The 21,482-nt window shown below is 38.4% G+C and overlaps 4 protein-coding genes across 4 annotated transcripts; all 4 read left to right on the top strand.

Annotated features, from left to right (window-relative positions):
* Nucleotides 1-32: 32 nt before the first annotated feature.
* LOC141813873 (uncharacterized) lies at nucleotides 33-3,558 on the top strand. Its single transcript, XM_074701873.1, has 6 exons — nucleotides 33-261; nucleotides 334-400; nucleotides 1,460-1,567; nucleotides 1,661-1,759; nucleotides 2,772-2,897; nucleotides 3,202-3,558. Exons 1-6 carry the CDS (start codon nucleotides 34-36, stop codon nucleotides 3,363-3,365), a joined length of 792 nt encoding a protein of 263 aa, XP_074557974.1. The 5' UTR covers nucleotide 33; the 3' UTR covers nucleotides 3,366-3,558.
* Nucleotides 3,559-3,809: 251 nt separating this feature from the next.
* On the top strand, nucleotides 3,810-7,019 carry LOC141814027 (guanine nucleotide-binding protein subunit gamma 1-like). Its single transcript, XM_074702026.1, has 4 exons — nucleotides 3,810-4,364; nucleotides 6,527-6,579; nucleotides 6,668-6,712; nucleotides 6,801-7,019. The coding sequence occupies exons 1-4, from the start codon at nucleotides 4,236-4,238 to the stop codon at nucleotides 6,883-6,885; spliced, it is 312 nt and encodes a 103-aa protein (XP_074558127.1). The 5' UTR covers nucleotides 3,810-4,235; the 3' UTR covers nucleotides 6,886-7,019.
* A 1,768-nt stretch (nucleotides 7,020-8,787) lies between these two features.
* On the top strand, nucleotides 8,788-14,109 carry LOC141813670 (basic leucine zipper 63-like). The gene is made up of 7 exons (XM_074701638.1): nucleotides 8,788-8,975; nucleotides 9,048-9,456; nucleotides 10,865-10,967; nucleotides 11,590-11,710; nucleotides 13,250-13,325; nucleotides 13,405-13,530; nucleotides 13,606-14,109. Exons 2-7 carry the CDS (start codon nucleotides 9,106-9,108, stop codon nucleotides 13,972-13,974), a joined length of 1,146 nt encoding a protein of 381 aa, XP_074557739.1. The 5' UTR covers nucleotides 8,788-8,975; nucleotides 9,048-9,105; the 3' UTR covers nucleotides 13,975-14,109.
* Nucleotides 14,110-14,785: 676 nt separating this feature from the next.
* On the top strand, nucleotides 14,786-17,247 carry LOC141813111 (auxin-responsive protein IAA14-like). The gene is made up of 5 exons (XM_074701013.1): nucleotides 14,786-15,159; nucleotides 15,754-16,001; nucleotides 16,587-16,728; nucleotides 16,819-16,880; nucleotides 16,963-17,247. The coding sequence occupies exons 1-5, from the start codon at nucleotides 14,900-14,902 to the stop codon at nucleotides 16,998-17,000; spliced, it is 750 nt and encodes a 249-aa protein (XP_074557114.1). The 5' UTR covers nucleotides 14,786-14,899; the 3' UTR covers nucleotides 17,001-17,247.
* Nucleotides 17,248-21,482: the final 4,235 nt, after the last annotated feature.

Raw genomic sequence — 21,482 nt, 5'->3', positions numbered from 1 at the left:
CAAGACTTCGTCTGAGTTGTTGTCGACCGAATTATGCGGGGGGTTGCACTGAGAATCCTGCGTTCCCACGGGCTGAGGCGAGGGTTTCCACGCCCGCCGTCCACCGTCGCCGCCTCCCGTTCGAGTGGATCCCTTCTTCCCGGTGTAACCACGTCCTCCGCCGCCCCACAGCCCCAAGCTGGAGATTCGACGGTGGAGATCTTTCCGGAGTTTGGTACGCAGCTCTTCGGCGCCTCTCTTCTCGGCTCTCGTCGGACGCTTGTAAGCTTGCTTCAGTTCAAGTTTCATTCTTTTTTTTTGTATTGGGGTGGTGATATGGTGGTTTGGTTGCAGATTTTGAGCGGAAGAAACAATGAGAGAACTTCTTTCTTTAGGCAATTCTCGTCCATCAACGAGAGTGGTAATGAACTAATGAAATCTCAAATTTTTTTTAACTTGATGGTTTTCTCGTTGATTGAAGATTGTTTTAGTATTGATTATGTACCAGTTAAACGTCTACGGTATGAGAAACATATTTGTGCTGCTACTGGAGACAAGGAGGTGTAGACAAGAAGAATCATTTCAATGAGACTGAATGAAGTGCAATTTAATAAGGAGAAGCGAATACATGGTTCTGATGTATGGATGAGAGCTTCTACATAAAAACAATTACATTGGAATTATTGTCCGATAGGAAGGATGCTGATGGTTGATTAAGACAGAGATCACTGAAATTATGATGGATTGTCTTTCTTCTCCCTTTCCCTGAAAATAAGTACATGAGCTTCTGTGTAAAATTTATCTGCTTCTTAGACATTCAGGCCTTCATGCTGCTTGGTTAACAGAAAATATACAAATAGTAGTGTAAGTCGAATGTTAATAGACAAAAGGTTGTTAAAACATACAATTTTTTCAATTGCCAATTAGATCTTAGCCCAACAAAAGATAAAGCAAGCATATGTCAAAAGTGGCGTGAAAGTTTTCAGAGAAGTCATATAAGCTCCACTGTCAGGCAAGTAACACAATCAAGATTTGCAGGAAGTGGGAGAAGAGGGGCATGGAGAAAATTACTTTGAGAATATTACTACAATAGATTAAAAAATACATTTGAATGCTACTAATAATTAGGCATTACCTTACACTAATTTTGATGACAAATAAAGTGATAAATGATAAATGGCCAGAGCATTGCAGTCATTCCTTGTCATAATGTCATTGTAATGGTGAATTGGATCTTTCAGCTCTTTTGCATATGTTCATCCAAGAAAGTATAGTATTGGACTATTGGTTTTAGTTTCTTGTCTCTCTAAACTTGTTTTTCTATTACATCATTAATCCGCAGACTTCTTATATTCTCTGGGTATGATATAGAGTGGAAGTTGATGCATTGAATCTGTGTCTGGTATGCTTAATGTTAATAGAAAAAAAATGAGAATGTATGCACTGAGGTTTGATATTTTTGACCTTGAACATGCTTCAGAGGATTTGGCACTTGAGGAAGAAGCTGAAAGGAAATTTGGGTGGGTGCTGAAAGCCATCTTTGTAGGAACTGCAGGACTTGTTGTATTCCAGTTTTTCCCTTACATGGGTATGAAATTTATACTGCTAAACACCTTCCTCTTTTCTGGTCTATTATGATAATATAAAATAGTCACGGAATTGATTTGCAACAACATTTCAGGAGATAATCTATTGCAACAGTCCATCTCTCTTTTGCGTGTCAAGGATCCTCTGTTTAAGAGAATGGGAGCTTCCAGATTGAGACGTTTTGCAGTTGATGGTATTTCATATTGAACTAGCATTTGTTGAAGTTTCTTTCCTTAAAAATATCCTAGATATATGACTGACACATATCTTGATATTTCCTTTCTGATATTCATACTCAACTCACTTCAATTTGTTATTGCAAACTAGATTATGTCATTAGATTGGGGTTTCTTCTTTGATAATTTTCCATTTAATATTATAGACTGTGAGAACTCATTCCTGCTGTAAGCATCATATAGACTTTCTCACTTGCTGCTGCCTTATTTCCTCTGTGAGATGGTAAATTGAAAAGATGGGTATATAGTAAAGAGTGAAAGGGGAGACGAGGGATGACAAGAAAATTATTCTTTGAATCGTGTCAATGAAGAAGGAGGATCACCTTTTAATGTTTAATAACTGTTAATAAGCTTTGATGTTGAGTGTATGAGTTATGAAGGATGGACACTCTAACTTATCTCTTCAAACATTCATCTTTCGAGATAGAGGATCCATCTTCGACTTATCTTTCACTTCCAATCCATCCTTCGTCTTATACCTTCAACACTAATCGAGTGGCCACAATTTTGTGGCTAGGATTGACCACAATTTTGCAGCCAGGCCTGACTGTGATTTTGTGGCTGCCTCCATGAGTTGGTGATTGTAAAAGTAGGGCACGTGATCTGGGTATTTGGAAACCTTAGGCGCGTGGTTTACTAAATTACCACAGAAGAAACTTCAAGATTTCCAATTTCTGGAGATACTCTAGTTGACTTCTTATGGGTAAATCTTAACTCATTTATCCTCAATTTGCCGGTCATTCTATTTTCCCTTGTTATGTTGGATAGGAAGTAAACCTTGCAATTTCCTGTCGGTTCTTAGTAAGAAATGTTTCATAGTCAAGTTAAAGCAATTTCTTTGTGTTACCTTCCGTGTCAGAGCTGAAATTTTTCCCTACCTGATATTTGCAACCTCTTGTCACGACTAACTTATTGTTGATCTGCCATCTACTTATTTTTATCATTTGCTATTTTCATATTTGCAATCAGATGGAAGGAGAATGAGAGTGGTGGAGTTGGGTGGCGCTCGAGAACTGTTGAATATGTTGAAGACCGCCAAGGATGACAAAACGCGCAAAGAAGCTCTGAAAGCTCTTGTCGCTCTTTCACACTCAGGTAAGTATGACAGATCTATAGTAGTGCACTCAATTCATGATTGGCTTCAACATTACTAGATTTGTATTATAAAAGGTCATCAAAATCGCGATTCTATTTGGTCAGGCGATCTGTACATAGAATTTTTATCATTATTCTATCGATATTAGTCGATTTCTTACAGTTTGAACTTGAGGTCTGAGGGCATGCCAAGATTTATTTGTACCTTAAAGCAAAAAATGTTTAGGTTGTGGCTACTTTGGATGATAGAAGCAAAAGGTTTTGTCGAAGGAAGAAACTGAGATATATAGCTTGGGATATGCAGATGAAGCTGCTGGGGCTTTGCACCAAGAAGGCGCGGCGGCTATCATTAGCTCGACCCCAAACTCTTTGGAGTTCGCCGAAGTCGAAGCACACAAGTCTAGCATACTGAAGAGGTTTCAAGAACTCAAGTATGAGATGCCAACAGAGGTTGAAGTTGTTTTGTAATCCAATTTCTTGATGCCAAATTGCTTAAATGTTCTGTTCAGTTCAATTCAATTCAAGTCGAAGTATAAACTTCAATGTGTTTGCAACACTGAAGATTTTAAAATGTTGTTGCTTCTTAGCAAATCATTATTTGCATACACTTGTTTTTTCTTTTCAACTAAATGATTTGTAAGTCTTCAGATTTGTTCATTCACTCCCTCTCGCAATATTTATTTATGAGAATGAGAATGAAATATTTATCGGAGTTGAGGAGCATTATTTTATTTAATAATATAAAATTTTAATTGTTATAATTTTTATAATAATTACGAAATTATAATTACTGTAATATAAATTTACTAATTTAAAATTGGACGATTCGAACGAAAAGGGTCGCCCTTCTGATTTTTTTCCCTAAAAAGGAAAAGAAGAGACCGACCGAGTTCGCCTTGGCCTAACCTACCTAAGCCCCGGTGAGATTGAATTCCATCTCGACCACGCCGCCGCCGTCGTTCGGCCATTGCTTCCCGCTTCGCCGCCTCCCTGTCGGTCGCCAGGGAGTTGCTGGGCCAGCGTTTGGGGACCACCTCTGCGTCCAACCGAGCGGCAACTGCGAGATCGGGTACGGGCGAACAAGGTAGGCAAAGGGTATTTGGTCTGTCCAAAAGCCGATCAAAGCGAGCCACTGCTTTACGGCAACCGCCAAACGCTACGAGACAAGAAAAGAGGGATCTTTTTGCTGGAAATTGTCTTGAAGGATTCGGTGCCATGGAGGCATTAAGGACCGGGGAGCGGCGCGCAGGAGGAGGAAACTTGGTGGGGGCTTAAAGATCCTCTTTTGTCCCTGTTGCTGCCCTTGATTTCGGCTTCTAATATCAGGGGAAAGCGAGAATGCAGACAAATGAGGCTGAGCCCATCGCCGCGATTGATCGCAGGGTACCTACTTTATCGGATACCAGGGGGAAGCATTGGATTTTGGCGGAAGTCAAGCGATTGGAGCAAGAAGCTCGGTTCCTCGAAGTAAAACGCACATCTCCCTTTGTTTTTCCTGGTCGTATAGTTCCTTATAGAAGATAATGACTATAAACAAACAGACAAACAAAAAAATCTTTTTTACTTCTGATAAGGGACTTGGATAGTTTCGGTTTCCTTCTTCCTGCTAAAAATCATTATAATTTACTTCTTGTCACATGTCTGTGGTTGTTATTTTCTTTTTGAAACTCGATATGCTAATTCAGAGGATGAGCTATTTGCTTTGGAGAGTTCAATCTTCTAATGTTTTATACTTTTCTCTAACGTTCAATTCTCCATGGGCACACCTCTATGAACTGTCCTGGAAAATAAGAAGAAATGTGTGCTAGAAAGACAGTCGAGCCTTCCTTTTTTTGGAGTTCTTCGTTATTCTTTTGGTTACACACTGAATTCTATTGAAAGAACTTCGATAAGATCATGATGCTCCGCTATGTTGATCTTCACTTAAAGTAGTTATTTGATAGTGTCTATCATGCATTCTTGTTGTTTGTAAATGGGTTTTATTGGTTAGGAAAATAACTATGATATAATGGTATCATTGCAAGTATTGGTAGTTTTTTTTTATCTTAATCTGGCTAGAGGATCGAGGATGAATGAACCAAATACCTGGAAGAATTTATCTAGATCGATTTGTTCGTTTGAGGCAGTATGTTCTTAAGTTTAATTTTTATAAACAAGGGATGGATGAATGTTAAACCTAAAGCAAAATAACTTGTGTAGTATTTCATATCAATCTGTTTGTTCCTCGATTGTAATATTGGTTAACCTCTAGAGTCTAGAGGTAAGTAATCTTTGTGAAAGAGAATGCTTTCATACTTTATGTGACCTGGTAAAATCCATGTAGCCAACCCCTATGATGTTGTTTATCCGAAAAAACTTTCACAATGTTTTTAGGGTAAGATCAGATACAGACTAGTGCCTAGGCTACAACACATGCAGCAACAACTATAATCTATTCAAACTTCCACATCTGTTTGGTCTCGCTTTCTCTCCTTTAGTTCAAAAGTGAATATATAGGGTGTTCGCCTTTCAAGATCTGAACAGCGATGAAAACCATGTGTAATATTGTTAGATTAGTTGCAGCAATGAAGTGATCTTGAATTGCCCTGATATGCATTTAATGCACTAAAAAAGAAATAGTGACTTAGGTTCTTGGTTATGTTTTACATAAAGAACTACTGGTACTTATCGATATTATTGTTAGGGAAGAATAATTCTAGGTTTGGATTTCTCCTGCTTGATTCTCCTTATTCCTTCCTGTTCACTAGGCTATATGCCATATCAGCATTTCTAGTTTCCTACTTAATTATGCAACTAGTTTATTTTTCTCCTTTCTATTTTCTTATGCAATTGCTTGTAAAGTAAGGTTTGATTCGAATGTCTATCAAAACATTTGGAAAAAAGTTTTCCCACAAACTCTCCTGTAGTATCGGAGTCATTTAGCACTTATTATGTTCTTGTCCACTCTTATCTCTAAATTTAGCACCCAACAACAAATTGGAATCATAACCACTCTCATTGCTTTTTTGGCTGCCTTTTGTTTGTGTTAATACCATTGCTGATCATCTCTACTTTTGTTTCCGGTCCTCTCTGCTCCTTTGATCAGTGTTACTGATGTTGTCAGCACCCTTTGCTATGCACGCAGTTTAGTTACTGCAGTTTCATCGTCCACACATGGAACCTTTGCATGTCAATAAGGAGCCATATCGCTGCGGTTGCTATGTACTATGCCAACTTATGATACCTCAAGTATCTTCAGTTTGATGAGGTGCTAGGAAAGGATAACTCTTGCAATCTCCTGGCTGATTCATCTAACTTATGATACCTCAATAAGGGCCATATCGCTGCGGTTGCTATGTACTATGGCAACTTATGATACCTCAAGTATCTTGGGTTTGTTGAGGTGCTAGGAAAGGATAAGTCTTGCAATCTCCTGGCAGATTCATCTAACTTTTTCTACTAATTCAGCCATGATTTTGTCATATTGGTATTTTGAATTTCTTGCCACAGCTAGTGGATATTTCCCTCATCTATTTTGCTAGTTTCTTGATAGTTGCAACTGAACAAATTGAAAAAGTTGCACATATTTTTTCTTGAAATCAATGTAATATTCTTCTAACCACCAGACTCTTTCCTCTGATTTTGAACAGAAAGAGCTTGAAGAACTTGATAAAATGGACAAAGTATCTGCTTCATTACCAGAGTACGTATGCAAACTCAACTCAACAATTAGCTTCCAAACTCGATCTGCATTGCATTACGACTAATTTAACAGTTTTGCTTCTGAACAGATTTCTACGGCAAATAGAAAGCTGCCCAGACCCCTTGCTCCTAGAGTAATCAACACACAAGCTCATCTTATCCGCCGATAACTGAAGATGACAACATACTAAAATCTCTATGCTATAACTTCATTTTCTGCAGAACAGCAGGACATATAAGCTCGTCTTGGGATCGATGGTTCGAGGGGCCTCAAGATGTGAAAGGCTGCAGATGCTGGATACTCTGATTCTGACAGGAAATTTAGCTTTGACAATTCGATATGTTACTCATTTCTGAAGAGGTAAATTTGCTCAAAAAGCTTTTATTACATGCTTGTGTTGATGTATTATTATCTATCAGATAATGAAAATGAAGTTAAAACTCGACATAAATTGGTGAATTAAGTTACTGGCCGACTTAAACCGGTTGATTTAGGTCGTACTAAGTCGATATTCAAGGGGATCTACATGTTCAACCGACTCATTCACCGGTCCTAGACAGGGATGTTGAACTAAGAAATAGATAAGAATTGGATGGTTCATTCATATTTCTGATATAGTAGATGTTATCACACACACCGTCATACTCAATTAGGTCCAATTCAATTATTGTACTAGTGATTGGAAATTCTTCCAATAATTTTTTTCCATTACAATAATAGTTATTATGAGGTAATTATAGTGTATTATGAAAGGATGGAGATTAGAGATTAGTTTAGTTGTAGTGTGGAGAATTGGAAAAGGAAGAAATATGTCACTCTCATTGCCTTTTCCCCACACTTTTCATGTCAATCACACCCTAACATATTGTTCCAATTCAAAATGTCCCTCTACCCATATAAATACAAAATAATATTTATTAAAAAAAAAGAAGAAGAATTTAATAATAGTTCAATGATTTTGATATTTGAAACCCTACCAACCATAATTAATCTATGCGTGCATGAAAGAAATATAACAAGAGCTCAAGTACCCACACACGTTATTTTCATCTCATCCAATTTGGTCGCCAACATAATTCATATTTACTTCTATAAATGTGCATAAAAATGCACCAAGGTCTTCTTTTTGTTTTAAAATAAAAAATGGAAAAGGAAAAATTGAAATGAGAATGATGTTTGACTTGTTATGTTTATGAATATGATCCTTTGGTTTGGTAATGAAAATGATGGCATGCAATTATTACAAACGTTATTGACCACTCTATTGACTCAATGATTAAGAGGGAGAAACAGATTTTTAAAAAATTAAATAAAAAATAATCAACTTGACAAAATATCAAAGAATGACAAATGTAGGTTTATGCTATGTTTACTTGAGGGGAAGTGGAGGGAAAGGAGAAGGAGAAAGTGAAATGAGATTAGGAAGAAAGAAAAAAAAACAAAAGATTATTTTCTTAAATTATATATTTTTATTCTTTTTTTTTAAAGAAAAAAAAGTGGGGCTCTTAGGATGAGCCAAGAGGAATAAAGGGTAACACCTCCACCTCAAATTGGATTTAGTGATGGGTCCATGGTGCAACAAATTATAACCAAATTAACTATCATCACAAAAATTTCATCATTATCCATTACATATTTATATATATATAAAATAAAAATAAATGAGCTTATATATATAAGTATTTATTATAGCAATTGACTCATTTTGAATTTGTTAATAAAGTTTCTCCCTTTGTTCGACAAGTATTTCACTGATGAGAAAACCACATGATTGTTTTTTTTTTAAATGTATTATAATATTAAAATTTCTTTAAATAGCATCAATTTTCTTTACGTTGATTTATATTTTTAAGCAAACCAACTCCACCTGGATTTTGCAAGAGATAAGATCTAGAGTCGCTGTCCTTCAGAAGCCAGGGAAGAGGATCTTCCCCACCATTTACATTGCGGGTTCCAGATATTTATTTTTTTAACATCCCATCAGTCTCTCGTATTTCTGTGTTCCCTGTCCTGGTTGACGCACGCGATCACATGAAGTTTGAAGAACAGCTATCCCGGCCGAGTAGGCCTATTTTTGGTAAGCCACTGAAATAGACGAAAAAAGTGGGGCCCGACTAACGATGTTGCTTGTCTGTAGTGGGACCTATTGCCGCACGTCATGTTTGTCCCTGTTTCCTGTGGAAATATGACAGTGGATCCTCCCTCCGGAAGGAGAGGAGGCGCACGAACCAAGCAAGGCGCCGTTGCGACCGCCGCCGCAGCCTTAGAATTAAAACGTTTTTTTGTCTCCTCATCCTCCTAGGCCGCCGCCGCCGCCGCCGCGTCTTCTCCCGGTGAAAGCTTAGATTTTGACCAGAGAACGAAGCGGAAGAGACCTCACTCGGTCCCCCTCCCTCGTAAATTTCTTCTTTTGTCTGTGTGTGGTTGGAATCGTACGATAAAGGCATCTCATTGTTCAATTCGTCTAGTACGGAGGTTTGCTCGAAATCGTGGAGACGTGGAGTAGGTGGGAAGAACTTCGACGTAATGGAACGAGCCTTCTCTGCGGAGGAGATCCCCGATCCACTCTGGTCCGGTGCGGATCCCCCGGCCGCTGCCGGCGGGATGAACCGGAGCGCGTCGGAGTGGTACTTTGAGAGATTCTTGGAGGAGGCCGCCGCCGCTTCAGCGGCTTCCGATCGTAATATTACCCCAGTTGGTGGTGCTTCTGCCATTGAGAGGGGTGATGGGTCAAGAGAGGCCGAGAGCAAGGCGACTGCCTCCATTGATGGAGGCGGAACGTCCGTTCCGCGGCCGACTGGGGTTGATCCCGTGGAGTACGCCGCGCTGCTGAAGCAGAAGTTGGATATGTACTGCGCCGCCGTCGCCATGTCGCGGGTACAAGTCAAGCCTTTCTTTTTCCTGAAGAAGATCAAATGTTGTTGTTGTTCTTTTCTTTTTTCTTTCTTTCTTTTTCTTGATGGGGAATTGGATGCTTGAGAATGCTTATTTTTTAAATTTCTCTTATGTTAATTTTACTGGTGGACTGGTCTCCGTTCTGCTCTTCTTGTAATGTTCGAGACTTGCTTCTTGTTGCCTATATCGCCCTCTAGATTTGCTGAAGGTTCCCTTTGTTCTCTCTTCTTGTTCCTTTGCAGGGTCAGCAACTAGGATCCACTACTCTGCTCGAGAATTTGAGTCCTATTATCATATCATTTTTGTTTGTTTATTTTGGTTGCAATTCAGTTAAAGGACTGTTCATGACACCAACTGTAAAGTGTTTTTCTTACATTATTGCTATATAGAATCGCATTTCATGCGTACACAAGTTATATGAGTGCCCATCTTGGGCTTGGCTATCTCATTACCACCAACGATGAACCACTTATCACTCTCCCTATTGATAAGTGTGTCACTGAATTATTTGTTGATAGTTTGTTGCTGAATTTTAGGAGGAAAATGGTACTCTATGAATAAGCAGCTGAGAGGAGAAAGAAAGAGTAACATTCCGTAAATTTGCATCTCTAAAGACCAGCTGCACCTGTAGTTCAATATTTTAGGAAGAACCAAAATGTTCCCTTTTCTCAGGTACAAGCTAGGGAAGACCATATCTTTCCTCCTTTTTTTCATTAACTAGGAGCCTTTCCAGTTTATTCTTTCATTCAGTCATCTGCAAATCAATCATTCTATGTCGATTTTCACTATAAAACTCCTAATGTTTAGGGAGTGTAGGCAATTTCCTAGCTGAATCTATAAAACCAGATAAATACTTTCTAGGTTTCCAATAGCTAACATTTTTGAAATATGATATTAATGTTTTTTTTCACCACCCTTTAAATATATTTTATCCAGACAAGTGACAACAGTGTAGACTAAGCTTTTTAGATTGTCTATGTGATTATACCAGGATGAGGTTGAGGATGTTGATGTTTCTTTTCTATCAGAATCTGTTTTGTAGTAAATGTACTTGATTGCTCACACAATCGCTATTAGTTTGTATGAAGCAATTCTTATGTCACATTTTGATGAATCACATTTATAGAAATCAGATTGTATTGTTGATGCTTCTGGTGCTGTTTGCAGAAACATAGAAATAGGTAATGATGATGTTGGTTGCTTCTCTTCTCATCCCTTTCAATAATCATATTTCGGTTTAAATCATGAAAATCCTCCTGAAGTGTTTTATCTCGATAGCAATTTATATTGTGTATCTTGTATTAATTGAACCTTCAATTTCCTTTTTGATAAAAGAAGTGCAGGAACCAGTTTTTATATCTTGCTGACAATGAATCTTTATGTTCCACAGGGTTCTAGTGTAAATCCTCAGGATTGTGTTCCTACTGCTAACGATAACACCAAATCACCTACTCCAAATGCTTCGCTGCAGGGACATCAAGCACCTACGAAAGGTACGCTCTACAAAAACAAAAATTTTATCGTCACAATATTCGTAACTACTACAAGTGTTATACTTGATTGCATAATCTAATTTTTCTATTGTTAAAATTTGCTCTGCAAGTTTTCTAGAAAACTTCTTAGTTGACTATGCGCTACTAGAATCATTTCATATCTGTTATGTTTTAGCTCTTTCTTATTTGTCAGGGAAAATGATTCAATTCTCTCAGATTAAAAGCTTTTATTGGTTGAATATTGATCAAGTTTTTATTTCTTTCTAGAGTAATATACAAATATGTTATATAATAATATATGAAGAAAAATGGTCAAAAACTTATTTCAAGGTGGGTGTCCAAAAACTCTCCAGAGATATCTGATTATTCTAGTATGAATGTTTTCGTCTCAGAAAACCTCTTAATGCCATGGCACTAAGGAAGCATTATTGTTAGCTTACTTACCGTGTGAGCCATATCAAGCACATTGTCCATCCCATGACTTCGATAATTTTCTACCTGTATCTCATTCTTTCTCCTGCTCTTTTACCTTTGCATGATTAGTATTTAAGAAATGTTTTCAAGATGCAACATAAGGCAAATACAAGTGCATTTCTAGCATTACATATCATGCAAAATTCAGGTGCTCAGGGAAAACCAGATACCAGTGGATCCTCTAGAGAGCTCTCTGATGGAGATGAAGGCGAAGGCGAAGCAGAAGTAACAGAAAATATGGATTCTGCAGATGCAAAGCGGCTGAGGAGGTAAATCCAAAAGAATCAGAGTAAAATTATTATCATATTATCCATAGATGGAAAGATTCAGTTATTTGGTTGACCTGATACCTGATTTCTGATTGAGGCTCAGATGATCAGTTTATGCATCTAGTTGTTTTTGCAATTCAAATGTAGGTAGGTGATTGTTACTATTACTATTATTCATGTTGCTATTGTTGTTACCTTAGAAGAGATTTTTAAAAAAGAAAAATTGAAGAGCTAGCTTAATTTTGACAATATGCAAACATAGTCACAACAGTTTGGCATGATGGGAAAGCTGGAACAGGTGAACTCCTTATCTCTAGGTATCTAATGCACTTCTAGGCAAATGAGACCAATGATAATTTCATCAGAACATGGGTAAAATAGCTGCCTAAATTTTCTTTCATTTATATAAAATTTCAACATATATCAAGCTGTTTTTTTTATTCATTCAATAGGGTGATGTTTAATGTCCATACTAGTTCCCATGCTGTACTAGTTCCACCTACGCAAGCTGAAGAGTGTCTCTAATAGCTTGTTAAGTGTACAGTGCAAGGTTTAAAATTCCTTTACAAGCTGGAGGCTAGAGTGATCAAGGCCCTGTTTCGAATGATAGGGACAGAAATACGTTAAATAAGTCAATGGATTTTTGGTTCACGAGTTAATAGAGAAGTTAATGGGTGATGTCTGAGCAGTAGCAGCCTCTCATTCTAGATTCCTCATCATGTTCACTTCGGTAGATGGTGAGTTGGCAGCAAATTGAAGTAAGCAATGAAGTTCTTGAGGAATGTATGGGCTATGTGTTCCCATTTCAGTTTCTGTCCACCAGCAGAACAAGATGCCCTGCATGTGATAACCAAAATTGAATGACATTTCAAACCATGGTACAGGATCTCCCAATAATTTCTTAGGTATTTGGGCTACAATTAGCCTGTTTGCGACTCAACATGACATAAGCAAGGTTCTATAATTGGGAGAGTGTTGCAAGAGTGGTCTTTTCCATAGTCCCCTAGACAAGTTCAAGTATGTATAAGAGTAAGCAAAAGATCTGTTAAGCCGAATTAACCGACCGAATTCAGAAATTCAATTCAGTTAATTCAGAAATTCATTTTTAAAAAATCTAGTTTTCAGTAGTTTATTCGGTTCATGTTTCCTTCCGAATGGGTATTCTGAGATGAGTTGGGTTGCCCTAGGCCTCAACATTCTCATAACATAGTATTTCACTTGTAGTCTCCACCGTCTTTGTGAACAATGTTTTTCCCACACAATACATCTCCATGCTTCTTCTAGATATCACTGTCTAAAACATCTACATGCACTCCACCTTTTGGTTGTCAAGTCTATTCATGTTGAGCAGTTCAAGTGTCCTAACCATCCATGTTGTTTGCTGAAAGGTGTATTTGAACCATACGTTATAGTGTGTCATGCTTAAAGTTAATCCATCAATTGCATGGTAGGATCGTTGAACAACTCTATGCTCCAAACGAATCTTTGTTTTTTTTGTTTCTGATTTTCCCTTTTAGCAATTTGTCATCTTATTCGCAGAATGATCTCGAATCGAGAATCAGCAAGACGCTCGAGATGGAGAAAGCAAGCACATTTAAGTGAGCTTGAAGCACAGGTTTTTTTGTTCATTGTTGGATCCTTTAACTTACTTGGTGAAGGAGCACTGTTAAGTACTTGGCAGGACCTTGCAACAGGTTTCACAGTTAAGATTCGAGAACTCTTCCCTGCAGAAGCGACTCGCCGATATCAGTCAAAAGTACAACGAAGCTGCCGTCGACAATCGAATACTCCAAGCTGATGTGGAGACTTTAAAAGCCAAGGCAATATGTTCTCCCACTTGCACATTCATGTTTTCTCTGTGCAATGCAAGTTTCTAATTTTGCTGCTGTATCCAGGTGAAGATGGCCGAGGACAATGTAAAACAGCTAACTGGGATGCCTCCTTCCTGCTCGGCGATCTCTGGCATGACCTCCATCAATGCTGTTCCCGTTCATGACGATAAAGATCCAATCTCCCGGACACAGACGCGGACGCAGGCGCAGGACTTAGGCATCATCAAACCTGGTCTTCCTGAGACTGTCCCTACCACTTCTGTCGACGATACGGCCCATGGTGTTGTAGCTCCGGCGAAACTGAGCAGAACTGCCTCAATGCAACGAGTAGCGAGCCTCGAGCACCTTCAGAAACGGATCTGTGGAGGAGTGCAAAACTCTACAGATCCCCAGTCATCTGGCAACAAGCAGAAGAAGAAGAAGCATGGATAACTGAAGCTGATTCTTGTGTCAATCAGATTATGTGGTTACATGAACTTGTACAGAAAAGTATATCATTTATGATTGTTGTGACCTTGCGTGATTCTTCATTGTCAACGCAATGCTTTTGTTTTTTGACTCAGATTTCATAGGAAGAAGATGACATTGACGATACAACTTCACAATAAACTCACTCACGGAGATTTCAACTGTTATTTCTAAATAAAGAAAATATCCGTATGGTCAACTCCATAAAAGTAAGAATCTCACTAACTCAACAGTTGTCTCCTTATCTAGATCTAATCTTAATTATTTTAATAGCATTCCATGCACATATACTAACATTTCTCTAAAGCTCCAATTAAGGCTTCTTTAATCGACTCTTAATCCTTGATTAATCTGCTAATCCCCGATGACTAGTCTGGGGTTGCCTTCGTTGAGTCGCGGCACGGTTCATATGGGCCGGGATTCGATCCGGCCGGACCGGACCCAACACCGTCACGTGGGCGCTCCGTTAGAATCTCCGCACATGTTACCCGGGGCCTGACCCGCCCATTAAAAGTTTGTTTCCCGCGCGGGCCCTACTGCCTCGGCGCCCCGCCCCCGCTGTCTCCCGAGGGACCCGCCGAATTACCTCACCGAGTACGTCAAACCGACGCCTTGTTGACCTTCGTTCTTTATGCTTCCCTAATCCGGTGGTACTCGCATTCGGAATGGTCTAGTTAGTGTGGGTCCCTTGAAGTCTAACCAATGAGTTTAAGCGTGGGTGTATTTGTTTGTTCGCTAGAGATTTTCAAGTTAAAAAAATGCTCGAGATCCAAGCTTCTCTTCCTATAATTGGTTTGCGAGAGTAGTGATCGGAGCCGAAGGAGCAAATTTGAGAGGAGAAGAGGAGGATTTAGAGATTGGAGACTGCGGCGGAGTGTTCGTCGGTGAAATGGCGAGTGGATTGGGGTTGGAGGAGACGGAGCTGCGCCTGGGGCTGGGCTTGCCCGGCGGAGGGGAAGGCGAGGGCGCGAAGAAGAGGGGGTTCGAGGAGACCATTGATCTGAAGCTTCAGCTTCAGACTCCGATGGAGGCGAAGGAATCGGCGGCGGCCATGCAATCTGCCGACAATATGATGAAGAAGACGCCGAGCCTTGTGAACATTGCGTCTTGTGGCGGTTGCGTCGACCCGGAAAAGCCGCCTGCTTCCAAGTACGATTGGTTCTTCGTCGATTAGCTTCAATTTTTGTGTCGCAATTAATGCTTTTTTCTCCCAATCAATTAATCTCTCTCTCTCTCTCTGATTTTTTCGTGCTTTTTGTATCGCTGCATTTTTGACGTTTTGATTCGAATCATTTAGCATTTTCTTAGAATTATTTATTTCTTCTCTTGGAGTTGGAGATTTGTCTCATGCCTGCGCAAAAATCCTCATTTATAGAAATTTGTTGGCATTTTTTCCTTTGTATGAAAGAAATTTCCTTTTCTTTACAGATGCCATTGCTCGAGTTAGAAACTTCATATCATTCAAGTAAACATGTCGTCATCGTATTCTAACTTCACTAACAACAAGATTTATTTCTAAATTCACTCACATAATTTGTTGGGGATGGATTTTTGGTTGCATGCATTCACTTCAAATAGAAAGTTGGCGAACCTAATATCTAAAACAAAAGTTTTATTTCAGATAGAAACAAAATTTTATGTTCTCAGTTTTCCGTAGCAAATTCAGAGATATTAGATATGTATGATCACCCAAGTTTTTCTTCAGTTTGGATCTAGCATCATGATAATATATTTATGCACCAGGGCACAGGTTGTGGGTTGGCCGCCAGTTAGATCCTTCAGGAAAAACATCCTCTCTGTTCACTCTGAGAAACGTGCCGGCAACAGCAAGGATGACAGCGAAAAGTTAGGCAACTCTCCGGCCGCCTTTGTGAAGGTGAGCATGGATGGTGCGCCGTACCTGCGCAAGGTGGACCTAAAGATGTACAAGAGCTACCAAGAGCTTTCCATGGCCTTGCATAAGATGTTCAGCTCCTTCACCAACAGCACTGGTATGCATGCATGCAGTAGGGTACGCCTTAATAATCTTAATTGAGCAATCACCATCAAGGAGTTTTTAACTTGGGACAAGCCATGTGAGAGGAGTGCACATTGTGCCCCACATGAGATGGTTCAGAAATCTGTTTAATTGGTGGCTAACTCTGTAGCCATACCAGCGCACAGAATCATGTAGGCCAACTCATGTTTGGTACTCCCTCAATACTGTTTTCCATGATTGGACTTAGTTCAGTGGCCATAATATTTTGTTGCTTGACCCTCTTATTTTAACGTTGTGTGCTGAAACTTCATGGTAGATGCATCATTCCCATTTTGGTTGAGCATCTATACTTACATAGAAGATTTGTGGTCAGTAATATATATCAGAGAACTGCAGAATAAATAATGGTTTGCTTCTGGTGCAAGCTTAAACTTCAATAGAGGATCCAATGTATTTGTTCATAATTGTCTGAGACCAATCTCACGGTCAATGCATTGTGTGTGTCTGAAAACAGTTAAAGTTCATCTGACAAGCATGAAGAAATAGATATGAAAATTGTGAGTTGAATCAAAATTTGATATTTTTGCCCATGTATCAGAAAACAGTGGCTCTCAGGGAATGAGTGGCAGGGACTACATGAATGAGAGCAAGGTGATGGATCTGCTGAATGGATCTGAGTATGTGCCAACCTATGAAGACAAGGATGGAGACTGGATGCTTGTCGGTGATGTTCCATGGGAGTAAGTTTCTTTCACCAACTTTCACATTAATTGCATGTGAGTGAGAAATTTACACTGACATTTACTTTATCTCGAAACATTATGATCCAGGATGTTTGTTGACTCGTGCAAACGTTTGCGTATCATGAAGGGATCAGAAGCCATTGGAATTGGTCAGTATCTTTCTCATAAGTCTCTAAACTAATCAACTCCTAGTTTGAGGCCTGTATCTACCAAATTCATTCAATTTTGCAGCACCAAGAGCCATGGAGAAGCGCAAGAGCAGAAGCTGAAGATTTGCTCCACCGAGTAAAATGACAAAAGGCAAATTTCCCTCTGGATTTGGATCAAGACATCTATCTGCATGTGTGCTCACATATTTCTCAAGTACAATCAAGTTTGTTCATTATGATGCTTTTTTTTTTATCAAAATAGTTTGTTCATCACCTCTACGTATGGACAGTAAGAAATGCTGCTTAATTCTGTGTGCTTTTTAGTTAATGGTGTTAGCTTGCTTAATCAATAAATTGTTCCACTTATTACTAGACAATTAGTGTACTGTTTGTTGCCACAATTAAAATAGGGAAACATGATGAGATTCTTGGTGCTTGGTTCTCTTTTAATATTGTAAACCCAACTGGAAGTGGGGGCAAAGTTATGTGCATAGGATATATACTAATCTTTAGCAATTAATAAAATATCATAGTGTTTGATGCTGAGAAGCTTCTCAAGGCAAGGGAACAAATCATGCATCTGCTTAAATTAGGGAGTGAAAATAAGATGACAGAAGAAGCATTGATTACACTGTCCTTAAGAATAATGATGAATAATACTACATACAGCTCAGAGACTAATCATGATGGAATTTATAAAAGCATTAATTTGCCTTGTTGATCAGGAATTGGGTAACATTATTGTCCATCCAACAAAAGTATCAGTTGGCTCTGTTCATAAATTAATGAACAGATTTATTTCAAGGTCTGCTGTTATTTCTAACAATGAACAGATTTGTAGGAGAGTCTGCAAAATGAATGAGAGGTGAAGGCATATATGTGTGGACCTGATCTCTTGGAGCTCCCGTGAAGAGTAGAGATGACGAAAAGAACATATACACATGGTGCTTAAAATGGGCACACACACTCTTCACCACATATAGGTCCACACCCTACTAGTAGACTAAACATCAACACGTGAACAAACATCCCTGAGGCATAATTGAGTTGATTAAGCCCCGATTTACATAGCTCAGTTGGTTATGACACAGCAGAGTTGCAGAAAAGGACAAGGGTTTGAATCTTGACGAAGTCAAGCAATACCCTCTCCATCGTGACCAACTGCGTCGTGACCAACTGCAGATAATATCGGTTGATCGTGGTTAATTTTTTTACAAAAGAAGATTTTAAATTTTTTTTAAAATATTGGTTCAACAATAAATATATATATAGTAGTTGATTGCTGTTTGATTTAATTAGTTTAATCAATTTTTAAATTTTAAAATTGAGATCGAATCAAATAAATTAAAATAATTAATTTTTTTTAAAAAATAAATAAATGGAATCAAATTTTCGAATTCAATTGATTAATTCTATTTAACCAATCTTTTATTCACTTCTACCATGAGATAGGAAATAATAAATTTTAAAATGAAAGAAAGTCGAATTTATCCAATAGATGAAGGAAAATATCATCTACCTTAAAACTGGAATATCTAAATTATCTATATATATATATATATAGTTAATCTAGATATCTTAATTTAATTTTATAAAAAAATTTCATCGACTATTTAAATAAATTCTATTTTGTCATACATTAACGGAGCATAACTTTTATGGGATATAAGTGGTTTGCCATTAGTTGCAAATCGAGATTAACTAAAATTCCAGTAGTTTTCTTCTTAATTAAAATTGATAAAAAGTGTTTCTTTTGTTGCTCACACCCGCTGGTTTTACCACTTCGAAGTTGTTGACTAGCATGGGGCCCTCGTTATGTTCTTATTAGATGCAGGTGCCTTTTGTGCGTGTTGCGTTATTAGTGTAACAACACATCCGATTAATCTGAGTCCTGTCACCGCTACATCGATTCCGGTAAGCTCACTCCTTGGAGCTGTCAGCTATGGCTTAATGGAACTCCACTCTTCGTGGTGGTGGAACTGGTGTGGCGCCGCCAATTGAGATGCGAGGCACTATAAATAGCGTAACGGAGCTCAATGTCGTCCACGGAGGGCGGAGGCCGACGAAAAAGGGCGGCGACCGTCGTGGAAGATGAGGCGGGGGCGAAGGCAGCAACGGAGCAATCGCAGGTCGAAACGAAGAGGTACAAGGTTCCAATGGCATTTGTTTCTTCCCCTTTGGGTTCTCTCTTCGTTGGGTTTCGCTGTCTCTGCTAAGTCCTGTCGTTTGATCTCCCGCTCGTTGTTTGAATCCGGCCCAGCCCTGTTCGAGATTTGACGTTGTGATTGAATTTAAGGAGGATTATGTTCTAATTTTTCTTTTATTTCGCGAGAGTGTTGGGTTGGTGTTCCAATCAACCCTTGCGTGATTTGAGAATGCTTTCTTTTTTAGGTCTAGTAAGGGGAAAAGGGTATCTGTGATGTTATTTTCATCTAATTTACATCCTGCCTCTGTCTCATTTTCTTGGTTTGGATAGTTCTTGTTACGCGATTGATCTCACGGGCAGTATTTGAGCAAATGCATTTCCTCTAAATGTGCAGTGCAAACATTACTTACAGGTGCTCCCTTGGTGAATGATTCATCAGGGCTCTGTGATGGATATGATTTTCCATGAAATGACTAATTGGTTTTAGCCATGACAGTGAAAGCAAAAGATAAAAGAAATAATTGGGGTGAAGCATCATCCTTAGTAGATGAGAGCTTGTTCAACGTATTATGTTAGTATAACTTGTTCATCGAAAATATGAACGTATTATATTTCTAATACCGTCTCAGAAATAACTGCTTTCATTGAATTCTTTGTGGAACTTGCTCCCTAATCGATTTTACCCTTGGCATTGCTTATTTCCTGGATCATTTTTTCATCGTAATTTCATGTTAAAATCTCCCTTTACTAAGTCTGAGAACATATTGCTTTTCGGTGAATAAAATCTTCCATGGATAACATGAATTAACATGGTATATGTAGAGCTCGTCTCTTCTGAAAGTGTGTACAAAAGTACACTTAGATCTTTTAATGTAAAACTGCATCACCACCTTTTTTGGATTGTCAATTAATTAAGTTCCATCTACTCTTAGATTCCTTTTGTGCTTCATGTTTGTCAGACGAAAAAATAGTCATTTCTGCTTGTGCCCAAGGTTGTTGGAAGCCGTAAATGCTATGGAAAACAATGTGTAACCAATTTACTTGTGCACGAGAGTAAAATTGTGCCAAAAGGAAGATGGACATGAGTTTTTTCCCCTATCAAACAATGGCTCACTGAAAACTAATATGAAAAGGACAACTTAATAGGAAATGTTCACAGGTGTCAATGCAATGTGTTATTTGAGATTCATGTATTTTCTTATATGAACCAGCTATACGAGTTGATTCTAAATCATCATCATCATCATGTTCTAGATTCATGCAGAGATTCATTCATTTTCTTCTTTTTATTTCTTTAGCCTACTTTTTCTTGTATGAACCAACTTTACAAGTAGACTCTAATCATCATCATTTTTATGATCATAATGTTATGCTTGTCCTATATTTGGCCTTGTTACATGAATCTTGCCCATTCATTGAATAAGATTCATGTAGTCAACCCTAAATAGCTAGGACAAACATTGACTTGATGATGATGATGTTTTTTTGTCTCATATGGGCATCATGTTCTAGAACTTCATATATTGGATTTATGGTTGCAGACAAATCACAAATGGGCAAGGAAGCTGCAAAAGTGGCTCCTCCGAGAATAGAATCTTGTTGGCTGCCCAATGATAATTTCAATAAAGTAGTTTATTCTAGCAATCTTTCTGAAGCTTTGGAATCAAACAAAGTTACTAATGGCATAAAGAACATGAAAATTTCCATCAGGAACTGCTGGGTAAGGACGTTGTCAAAGCAGCTATGGATAAAAGAACAACATCCAAAAGTGGCAATTTTTCTGACACTATAGAGTCAAATGTCAATCAAGGAAAAGTAGTGCTTGATCCTAGAAATATAGTTTTTAATCAGGAGGGATCAGCAAATATGCATAACCCTCAAAAATTAAATCATAAGCCAGAAGCATCGAAGCATGACAATGTTGGAAATGCACATAATGACACTGTTCCTCAACCGTTTTCTCTTGCAACTGAAGAGCGTCATGGTTCTACTGATGAAGCAACTGCCATTAAAGAAAAGCCTGGGAGAGCTGACAATTCACCTTGGCAACCTAACATGAAAGTACACCAGACTGTCACTGGCTGTTGCTACTCTGTTGCTCCTGTGTATCCTTTTTTATATTTATTTCTAACTACATGATTTTATAGATCCTCTATTAGTTTTTCCTCAACTATTTATTAGTCATGCAGCTTCTGTCAAAACATGTAAAGGAAGGACAACTGTGGCTACTGCTCCTACCTTCAGATGCATTGAACGTGCAGAAAAGCGAAAAGAAGTACTGCATTTTCTCTATTGAAGCTATTTTGTTGTTATCATAAAGCTTAAATCCACATAATATTATGTATTCTCTTTTTTTTTTCAGTTCTACACTAAATTAGAACAGAAACATCAAGCTATGGAAGCAGAGAAAATGCAATCTGAAGCTAGGACGAGGGTATGTTTTTGCATTATATATG

The sequence above is a fragment of the Curcuma longa genome, chromosome 20 (assembly GCF_044706935.1).
Source record: "Curcuma longa cultivar G26 ecotype Majalengka, Jawa Barat chromosome 20, ITB_CL_G26_1.1, whole genome shotgun sequence".
Taxonomy (NCBI): Eukaryota; Viridiplantae; Streptophyta; class Magnoliopsida; order Zingiberales; family Zingiberaceae; genus Curcuma; species Curcuma longa.
The sequence above is the reverse complement of the archived record's forward strand: the minus strand, read 5'-3'. Positions and strand labels throughout refer to the sequence as shown.